Source organism: Gracilinanus agilis, chromosome X, assembly GCF_016433145.1.
Source record: "Gracilinanus agilis isolate LMUSP501 chromosome X, AgileGrace, whole genome shotgun sequence".
NCBI classification, from domain to species: domain Eukaryota; kingdom Metazoa; phylum Chordata; class Mammalia; order Didelphimorphia; family Didelphidae; genus Gracilinanus; species Gracilinanus agilis.
This window is the reverse complement of record NC_058136.1, coordinates 1,606,311-1,617,774: the sequence shown is the minus strand read 5'-3', so window position 1 is coordinate 1,617,774 and position 11,464 is coordinate 1,606,311. Positions and strand designations below refer to the sequence as shown.

The 11,464-nt window shown below is 33.5% G+C and overlaps 1 protein-coding gene across 1 annotated transcript in view; it reads left to right on the top strand.

The window, feature by feature from the left end:
• Positions 1 to 9,359, top strand: part of LOC123253452 — a 126,259-nt gene extending 116,900 nt beyond the window's left edge. The window contains exons 5-7 of the mRNA XM_044682645.1: positions 1,245 to 1,377; positions 1,510 to 1,625; positions 9,224 to 9,359. Coding sequence (XP_044538580.1) covers positions 1,245 to 1,377; positions 1,510 to 1,625; positions 9,224 to 9,359 — 385 coding nt within the window. The remainder of the gene's footprint in view (positions 1 to 1,244; positions 1,378 to 1,509; positions 1,626 to 9,223) is intronic.
• Positions 9,360 to 11,464: the final 2,105 nt, after the last annotated feature.

Below are 11,464 nucleotides of genomic sequence, written 5' to 3'. Positions count from 1 at the left end.
CTATCTTTAACTTAAAGTTTGAGAATATGTAAAAAAAGAAAAAAAAAACTCAGTTTTAGCAGTGCTAATTTTTTTATGTGCTAAGAACTTTAAATCATTTACTTAGCTATCTTTCCCCTATGGAGGTCTTATTTCCATGTCTCATCAGGATTTGGAGATGAGGAGACTAGGATCTCAAAGATAATGCCTTTCCAGTGCCAAGTTCTGGCTGATTTAACCATGCTGGAAAGACTCCAACTAGAGCTCCATTAGCAGACTGTTTCCATTGTCTTAGAATCATCTTAACACGTTTTGAGAGGTTCATCAACTGAAAGTTAGTGACCCAATGAAACTCATGTTTTTTCTGATTCCAACTCCAGTCCCCTCTTCTATGTGTTATTTAGAGTTGGAAAGGATGGACTTCAGTGGCTATCCAATTTAACTGAAACCCAAAAGTAATAACTGCTATAAAATTCCGGACAAGAGGTCAGCCAGTCTTCTCCTTGAGGACCTCCAATGAAGACTAGACCATTTCCAGACTATTTCCAGGCAGCCCACTTTATTATTAGCAACATGAATGTCGTCATATAGAAAGAGTGAGTTGTAACAGACCTTTCAAGTGTTGCATTGGTACTGCTGAGATATTAAATGAACCAAAAGAAGATAAACAGATCATTTAGGTAAATCCTTATTAGATAATTTATGGAAAGACATGGAAAAAAATTCACAAAGAACAAGATGTGGAAAGAGCTATACCAGTGAAGAAAATATGAGCACTATTTTGGGATCATTGATCCACCTAAGTGTCTAAGACTGTGTAGATAATTCTTGAATACTAAAGGAAAAATAACAATACTAAAGGAAAAATAACATAAAAGCAAATTAAAAAATAAAGTTTGTCTTTGAAAGACTATCAACCCCACGGAGGAGAAACTATGAATACTTTAGACCCAAGTTCTTCCATATTTGGCTCTATTGAGAGTGATCTAGGAGGCCACGAAGCAAGAGTAATGGAAGGGGAAAGGATTTAAATCAATCATAAATGATATTCAAGGTCCCTAACCTTTTCACAGATGATCCAAAGCTATATATATTTCTGAAGGAAACTGATCTGTGACAAATCCATAGCTTGTTCTAATAGTGACTGCCCCCTCTCCATCTCTCTCTCTCTCCTTCTCTCTCCACTTACTTAACTTTCCCTCTCCCCCTCTCTCATTTCCTTACTTCCACCTCCATTTCTCTCTTTTTTTTATTTTTACATCTAGGTATCGCTCCATTCTCCAGTTAGTTAAACCATGGTATGATGAAGTAAAAGACTATGCTTTTCCATATCCTCAAGACTGCAACCCCAGATGTCCTATGAGATGCTATGGACCAATGTGTACTCACTATACACAGGTAATCAGTTATCTTAATTTTTAATTCAATTATAAAATATGCTTTCTATTTTTATGGTGTTTTATATATATATGTATATATATATATATTATTGGCTCTTAGACTTCAACAAAAGAATAATTATTTATTTAGATGGTCTGGGCTACTTCTAATCGGATCGGCTGTGCAATCCATACCTGTCAGAACATGAATGTTTGGGGAGCTGTGTGGCGACGAGCAATTTACTTAGTATGCAACTATGCCCCCAAGTAAGTGTTTAACTTATATTTAATACACTTTACAAATTCTCATTTATTGTTAGTCACCTGTCCTAATCCTGCTATACCCAGGCCTTGTTTGGCCATTACAGGAGATATGCCTGCACTTTGTGAAAAAGGAGTGATTTTCTATTGACCACTATTATATCTAACATTATCTTGAAAGATGGATTTTTGAGTAAGAATATAAGTATGTTGATTATATCAGGTTTATCAGTTAGGCCAGCATCATAACTGAGAAAGTAATATAGGTCTCCATGGTTGTCTCTCATGACCAGAGATGATCTGAGCTAGGAGAGGCAGCCCAATAAATATATTTTTAGGAGCTCATTAATCATCCTCTCCCTTGAACATCCCAAGACATCTTTAATTGGTGATAGCTAATTAAGACGTGGTCCATCAGAACCCCCTTAGTCCTTCCCTAAACTGGAAGGTAGATAATCATGGCAACAAGATAAGAATCACTGACCCCTTCATTTATTAACCAAACTCTTTTAAAAAGGAAGACATTCTTTGGGTTTCCCAAGGACAAGGAAAATGCAAAAGGTAGCAGATTGGATGGTATCTCTGACCTAGATCACAAACAGAATACATAGTAATTCTCCTTAATATATAAGAATCAATAGAGAATATAAAAAATAAATTCTCACACCATGAATGTAAATCCTTCTTTGAATATAAACATATCTTGGCCAAAATACTATATTTATTATTAGCCACAGGATGGGAAATAGAGTAGGAATATAGGTTTTGGGGTTATATGGGTAGGCATGGAGAAGATGAGAAGAATGTATGTCTTTGTATTCTCTATAGACCCTTACCCAATGTCTAGAGTAGTTAGGATATATATGTTGGGGGCTGGAGGGAAAGCCTTAATTCAGCAGAATCTAAACTATTATTCAATCCTAGCTTCAGATTTCTCTCATACAAATCACTTATGGCAGAGAAGGATTAATCAGGAATTCCAGGCTCTAAACTAGGCAAACTACTTGGTAATATGAATGGTTTATATAGCATTCTCATCAATTTAATCCTTTATAAAAAAATCAAAATTTGCAGTTTCATTGGCATAGGAAACATTAAGATGAAGTCTCTCTACTAACACAGGCCTATAATTTATTGTCTTAGAGAGTTGCCTGGGGCACTGAAAAGTTAAGTGTCATGTCAAATAGTATGTGAGACTCCTCTTTATTGACAGCCATATACAAGAGATCCAGAACTGACCTGTCCAGGTAATTTTCTATATATCTTTCATCCTGGTGTGGATTATAAAAAAATAAAACTTCCTTTGTAAAATTGAAATATCTGGTGATTATAGCAGTTGAATCTTTCCTTCAGATTTACAAGGAAGAATCTCCAGAAATTATTTTTGATTTGTATCAATAATAAAATAGTTCCTATTAAAATAAAGGACATTGAAAAGATAGCTCCTTCATTTATTCTTTCAACTAGTTTCCAGAATTACATTTCCTTTAATGGAGCATTGAAGATTAAATAAGGAGATTTGGTCAAGAGGTAGATTTCAAATGTGGATAGTTTCTCTTTTTAAAAATGTTGACCTTTCAACTTATCTGCAAGTAAACCTTTCTCTTTTTCTCTGAACTCTAGAAATAGTATCTAGTGTGTTTCCTATCCAACCAATCTTTCACACTGCTACCAAATTAATTTTTCCTCCCTTGCTCAAAAAGCTTAAATGGCCCTATATTATATCTAACATAAAACACCAACTCCTCCTTTTGTCATACTCTTAGCTCTTCCTCCTCATCTCACATTTCACTCAGTTGTCTTCTACTTCTGTTTCTTTCTTCACTCCATCTCAAATCAGGTGGCTTGTTTCCATAACAAGGCAAACCTCTCTACAGGAACAAAAAATCCCATTATTTCTTTTTTCCGACAGATTGGATTAGGATATGGTCCCTCTAACTTTTGTCTATGTATCTACATCATCTAGTATAGTGCTTAGCACATAGGAGATATTTAAATATTTTTTGATTTATTGAATTAAACAAAAAAATGAGCTATGTGATCCTCTTCATACCACATCTTCAAAAATAATTTTGAAGTTAATTTTAGATATTTGTCAAAGTTTTTCTAATGTGATCATCCTTAGTTACTCCCTCTAGACTAGTAAATCAGTTAATACTCATCAATAGTTTTACTTATACTACACCCACTTAATAACAGAAACAGATGATAAAAAGTTCCCCTGGTTGCCATTCTCATTTGGACTAAAGAAAAAGAATGTTGAAAGAATTTATGACATTGTCATTGTCTTCCAAACCATGACCCAAACAAACCCAAGTTGTCTAACACTTCCAGCTAGAACGAAGACATATAACTAAGTTACTCACCATTATTGTGCATGTCAATAAACATGTTTAAGGAAAGATTATAAAAGTAAAAAGAATTCATTGATTTCCCACTGATAATTTCCATTAGGCCAATTACAAAGAAACTTAAAAGACATAAAAATTAAATAAAAAATTTATTCCAAGAAATTTTTGGTGGATAGCCAGATATGTATTAATAATGCCTTTCCTACCAATTTGTATTTGTAATAATACACATAGCACCCCAAAGTTCAGAGAAAGCCTGAGCTGGGGAGGAAGGGTGGTGGTGGCAGTAGGATTGTTAAGAGAAGATATATGTGTGTGTGTGTGTGTGTGTGTGTGTATTTACATATATATATATATATATATATATACATGGATGATCATAGAATCATAAATTTAGAACTGGAAAAACTTCAGAAACCACTTAGTCCAATTTCTTCATGTTACGGGTGAGAAAATTGACATATGTAGTTATGAAGTGGCCTGTTCAAGATCACACAGGGAATAACTGACAGAGGCAGGATTTGAACCTATGTTCCCTGACTCCAAAGGCATCATTCTGCCCATTGCTTCTTAATTTTCATGAAGGTAAAAGCAAGATTTGGCAATTAGTTAAATATTTAGGCTCAATTAAAATAAGGAGTCAAGAATGGTGCCAAAGTTGGAAACCTGTTAAAATGGAAGGGTACCCTCAAAATGAATAGAAAAGTTCAGCAAAGGAAAAGAAAAAGATTTGGGTTTTTTTTTTTGAGAATGAACATNTATATATATATATATACATGGATGATCATAGAATCATAAATTTAGAACTGGAAAAACTTCAGAAACCACTTAGTCCAATTTCTTCATGTTACGGGTGAGAAAATTGACATATGTAGTTATGAAGTGGCCTGTTCAAGATCACACAGGGAATAACTGACAGAGGCAGGATTTGAACCTATGTTCCCTGACTCCAAAGGCATCATTCTGCCCATTGCTTCTTAATTTTCATGAAGGTAAAAGCAAGATTTGGCAATTAGTTAAATATTTAGGCTCAATTAAAATAAGGAGTCAAGAATGGTGCCAAAGTTGGAAACCTGTTAAAATGGAAGGGTACCCTCAAAATGAATAGAAAAGTTCAGCAAAGGAAAAGAAAAAGATTTGGGTTTTTTTTTTTGAGAATGAACATGAGTTTTGTTTTTGACATATTTGACTCCAGTTGCATATGGGACATCCAGTTCAAAATAATCTATAAACAATTGGAGATGCAAAATTTAAGCTCAAAGGAAGAATATATAAATCAGAAAATCATCTATATAGAGATAACTGAACGAATAGAAGCAAATTTTATCAAGAGAAGTCATGTAAAAATTGAAGAGAAGAGGGCTTAAAGGCATGATAAGAATCTAGATCCAGAAAAGAAAAGAAAAAAGGAGTGAGGGAGCTAGGTGTCTGGACCTGAAGTCAGGAAGATCTGAATTCAAATCTTGCCTCCAATACATACTAGATATGTGATCCTGAACAAGTCACTTAACTTCTATTGGTCTCATTTTTTTTCCAACTATATAATTTGGATAATAATAGCACCTCTCTCTCTCTCAGGGTTGTTATGAGTACCCAATGAGAAAGCATTAGTACAGATCCTGGCATATACTGGTATCATTTAATTGTTTCAGTAATGTCTGACTCTTTGTGACCCCATCTAGGATTTTCTTTGCAAACATATTGGAATAGTTTGCGTCCTCCTCCTCCAGCTCATTCTATAGATGAGGAAACTGAGGCAAAAAGGGCTTGCAAAAAGGGTCACACAGGTAGTTAAGTGTCTGAGTTCAGATTAGAACTCAGGAAGATGAGTCTTTCTGATGTCAGTCTTGGCATTCTTTGCTGCCTATAGTGCATATAGTAAGCACTCTATAAATATTAGCTATTGTTATACAGTTATATGTGATGAACAGTAGGTTAATATAAGAAAATTAGTATGTCTTTTCCCTTTTTTATCTGTTTCTTATCCTTCATCTACATTTTTTGATAAATGCTCTTGGCATGATTTAGCTTCTTTAGATACCAAAACAAATCTTCTATAGATTTGTTTTCCCCGTAAAAAATTTTTATTTTTTTTTTGGGAGAATGCTGCTTTTATTCTCCTACCACTTCTGTCCGTGATGTTTCATAAAGGAGTTTATGTTCTAAACTGTTGTTGCCATTGGTGACCATGTCTTTTCCCTAAGCAAGGAGACTAAATATGTGTTGACTTAATTTCTGAGATCTTTTGGTTTACTTTAAGTAACAATCATGTGCTGGCTAAATTTGGGTAGTAAATAGGGATATTGATAGCCATTATTTCTTTTCATTGCTTTAATTTCACCTCTTCTGGCTTATTTCTTGTACTATGGCTTTATGCCTTATAATTCAACTCAAAACTGCTCACTTCAAAGTTGTCACTGATATTTTAATTTCTAACTCCTAGGAGCTTCTCATTCCTCAAATTTCTTGGTTTCTCTAGGCTAAATATCTCATGAAGTGATGTTTATCATTGCCTTTTGGCACACAAATAAACTTATTCTGTCAACTCCTTTATTTTCCTCTCTAAGGAAAAACTATGTTATCTTGTCATTTATATATGTATATATCTTTATGTATTTTGTTTTCATGTTTAATGAAGCTCTCAGTATGAATATGATTAAGTTCATCTACTAGTATTTTGATTTATTGATTGTTGGACAAAGATGGCACATTACGAGTATGAATTATTCAACTAATGTTGTGGATCATCTAAGAATTGTATGATTGTCACCTTTTACTGTAAAGTATAAATTATAGAATTTATTAGAAATTATACAGAATTTCAGAGAGGGATTATCTTTTCCCATTCTTTTCCTTTACATTTTTTTAACATGTAAGGGAATATAAAATAGCCCTGCTCTTACTAGGATACTTACTATCCTAGATTAAGTAGTATTGAAGGTAAACTTTGAATGAAAAGAAAAAGTCATTGTGAATATATAGTAGGAATATCTACTCTGAACATAGTAAATAGGGGTTAGAAAGGGATAAGAAAAGGTCCCTTCATTTGAAGTAATGAGCACAATGAGCAGAAGAATACAAGAAGACTATTCTGCATCAAGCCTTCACATAACTAACCTTTGAAGTTACCTACTTCATTGCCTTCATTTTAAAAAGGGAGAATTGGAATCCAGGGAGGGTGCAACACCAGGCAGAGAGATTGTGAAAAATTCAAAGCTAAAACTTATCTCTTTAGTCCTAGTTTAGTGCCCATTTCATTATGCCACATAGTGTTACATAAACGAAGAAATGGATAAGTTTCAATTATTTATGATTATGTAAATGTGCAAAAGGAAATTGTGGACTTAACATCAACTCTGAGATTCTAAGCTGAAAAGAGTAGGAAAATTATGCATAACATAATGGGGAAAATATTTATAGAAGGCGTTATATCAAAAAAATTATGTGGCATTTAGTATTTGCTTTATATGCCATGTTTAGAACAGATAGCTTTCACTCAAGTGATTCACTCACAAGTCAATCAGTTCTAGGCTATGAACCATTGTGATAAATTCTCCATTCATGAAAATATTATTTGATACTATCTCAATGGAAATATTTCTTTATGCTTTAAGTCATTTTATTCTAATAACATATAGAAAAAATGGATATTCTTTCAGAAAATTAGGATATTTTTAACTACAAAATAGTAGTCATATGACATATGACACCAACTTCGCTAGTCTATAATTGGTGCCTTCCATGCTCCCCACCCCTGTTTTTTTCTCTCTCTCAACTTTCTCTTTTCTCTGTAGGTCTGGCTTTCTACTTAATCACTCAAATGAAGATGTTCTTTACAAGCTTACCAATGATCTCATAGTTGCCAAACTAATGGCCTATTCTTGATTTTCATTCCTTTTTTTTTAATCTTTGTATCATTTGACATTGTTGACCATATTCTCTTGATCATCTTCTGTTCCTGGATACACTTTCAATCTTTGTAACAATGATTTCTCTTTGTTCTTTTCTTCATTTCCTGACTAACTCTTCTGACACATCTTTGTCATGATTCATTTATCCTGAATGGTTCCCAAAGCTCTATCTTGGGCCCTCTTCTCTATATATAATATCTCCATTACTAATCTTATCAGCTCCCATTGATTCAATGATTACTTCTATGATGATGATTCTCATAACAATTTACCCCAAAACTCTTCTTGTGACCTGGTTCATCTCCCATCTCCAAATGTTTATTAGACATCTAAAAATGGGGCAGCCATATAAACATCTTAAACTCAAATTGCTACAAAGCTAAACTCAGGATCTCTTCCTCCAAATCTTCCCCTTTCTTTTGTTAAGGACCCTACTACATCCTCCAAATCATCCAGGTTTGCAAACTAACCATCAGTCTCAATTCCTCAAACTCACCCATTTTGAGTTTTTTGTCAGGTCCTTCTAATTCTACTCTCACATAGGCTCTCATTACCTGATGCCTGTAAAATCACAACTTTCTGGTTGGTCTCTCTGCTTCATCTCATGCCGCTCAGGTCTGTCTTCCACTCAGCTGTCAGTGTTACTCTAATCTAACCATGTTACTCTTCTATTCAGTAAACTCCCATGGCTGCCTGTTTCCTTCAGGATTAAATTTAAAATCAAGGTTGTGGCTTCTCCCGATCTTCCAGTCTTCTGATGTTTTATAATCTACTGCATAATCTGTGGCTCAGTGGAACTATCTTCCTCTCTGTTCAATTAGGATACTGTCTCTCAAATACTTGCCTATTTATTTACTGTCCTCAATCAGTGGCATTTGCCCTTCTTTGTCTTTGCTTGTTGGCATCTTTGGCTTCCATCAAGTCTCAGTTCAAATCCTACATTCTGCCAGGAACCTTTCCCTGTCCCTCTCTGAGTAGTACTTTCCCTCTGAGATCATCTTCAGCTTATATGTATAAATCTCCATAGTAATTTGTACCTTGTCTCCTGTGAGATACCCGAGGGAAGATAATGTTTTTGCTTGTCTTCCTATTCCTGGCTCTTATCACAATAACTAGCACATAGTAAGAGCCTAATAACTTCTTGTTTTTGAATAAGCACAAGCCAAATCCTTTCCAAAGGCAACAAAATTTTAGCTCAGTGTCTATTCTTGCATATACAAAATAGGAAAATAGCCATGCTCTTTAATAAAGTTAGTTTTTTCTGCATTTATGTGTAGATGGCTTATTTTTCAAACTATATCATAAATACTAAAAATTTATTTTCTTTTTATCTTCCTCCTAGGGGAAACTGGATTGGAGAAGCACCATACAAAGTGGGAGTGCCATGCTCAGCTTGCCCTCCTACTTATGGAGGATCTTGTACTGACAACCTTTGTTTTCCAGGAGTAACATCAAATTATTTATATTGGTTTAAGTAAAATAAGATTTACCCCCCTTTTTTTATTCAGTAGAATGGTCTTCTGGAATATCAAAGCTTGTAAACTGAATTTTGCACATATTATGCAAAATTTTTATGGTAATCGTTTATCATTTGGTATTATTCATTTGTATAAATTAGTTTTTGTATAACAAATTTATTTGATCCCCTGGGAAGTAAAAAGTGTTCATTAATAATTCCCCAATTCTGAAAGGGAATAAGGACAAATTATTTGGAAAAAAAACCCAACATAATTCCTCATGTAAATGATACGATTGCTTTAAAAAAGACTGAATAACAATTTGAGTTCAAAAATATTTTTCCTTAGAGCATCATTTAAGAATAAGATCAATCTTTTACCAAAATGAAAAATAATTTATGGTGTGATGTATCATATGAAAACATATAATTTAATATTGAAATAGAAAAGTGTTTCCCTCTGATTTTAAAGTGTGTAAGATGAAGGACATTTTCAGGATTACTTTATTATGGGGCCCTATTAGGAAATCTCCCAAAATGGCACTCAGCCGTTCACAGAATGAATTCATTTCTGTCAGAAAGGTGAAAAAGTTAAATCCTGAAGGGATTTGGTTTCATTTGGTACACAAAAGATAGGTTTTCCCAATTACTTCTTAGCAGCAATTAACTCAGACTTTTTTAAAAAAATCAAAAAAGCAATGTGATATGGTGATTTGCATTCCTATGTTTAAGCATTGACTTCCTGTGGGGCCCTGGGCAAGTTCATTTCTACCCTTCTGTTTCCTGTAATAACACTATCATTAATGCTGCACAGACTTGTAGACTGGGCATTGTATGATGTGATGTGTGATGGCTGAAGCAGTGGGATTTGAAAGATGCTGAAAATTTCGGACAATTATTAAAATGTAAATTTGTGAAATGGGAAGAGAAGATTAGCACCTGTTCATGTCTTTTTTAGTACCTAGTTAATTAGAGCATATGATTAACCCCTTAGAAAACAGAACTCTAAGAGAACTGGGACACAGGAATAGTAGGAGTTTATGAAGGATCTGAGAGAAGGATGAATAATATCTCAAGCATAGGGTCCTGAAAAGAGGATAAAGTAATTTGGGGAGTTTCAGTTGGATACCCTGATTGTTTGGAGACATTTTGAATGTAGAGACTATAGTTAGAATATTTTCAAAGGGGGAAGCATAAGACTTCCAAAAATAACTTTGCCAACTTTATAATTGTGCCTAGGGTAAATGAATCAACCTATTTTGTGAATTAAAGTTCAACATATTATCTAAATATGATTACAGTAAAACTTTAATACACTTTTCATGGGAGCAGTTACTCTATATATTTGATTGAGGAAAGATATATAATCTTTTTATACTTTACTTTTACTTTGTAAAGCAATAATGATAATCTTTGGTGCCTATTTCATAGTTCCCTGGGAGGGTAGTAATACCATTTTAAAAGAGATTTTGTTAACTAAGATGCAACAATAGACAATAACTTTAATGTCTATTAAAATGAGAAGGTTCATCTTAAATATTAATGAATACACATTTGGGAATTCAGAAACAGTAATAATTAGAATCATGACATCTACAAAGCCTTTGTAAAGACTGAGAAAAGGTCATAAATTTTAGACTATAGGTTCATTAGAACAATTACATTATTTGTCAGATCTATTAGGCTAATGAATATGGGCTATGCATTTTGAAATTGCACTCACAGAGTGACGTTTTCCAAAAACAACTTGAACTGTAAACTAATTTATAATTTAGTAACACCACTGAAAATAGTATAACAGATAATATGTTATTGAAACTGTTAAAGAAATTAGTAATATAAAGTGCCCGTGTGAAATATATTATTTTCCAGGGCTCAAGCTAATGAAAGTATGCTGGTAGCAATAAAATGTGTGTGTGTATATATATATGTATAATTATATAATATGTATTATTTTTGCAATTCACAACAATGGTGCTGGAATAAATATATCAGCATATTATATCACACTGGGTATAAGCTATTTCATAAAAGCAGCTTTGTATTATTAAATCTGTAGCAAGCATTAAGATTTTCATTTGAAAATATTTCACTCAAAAAAGAATAATGGGTATTCATAGTTTACTG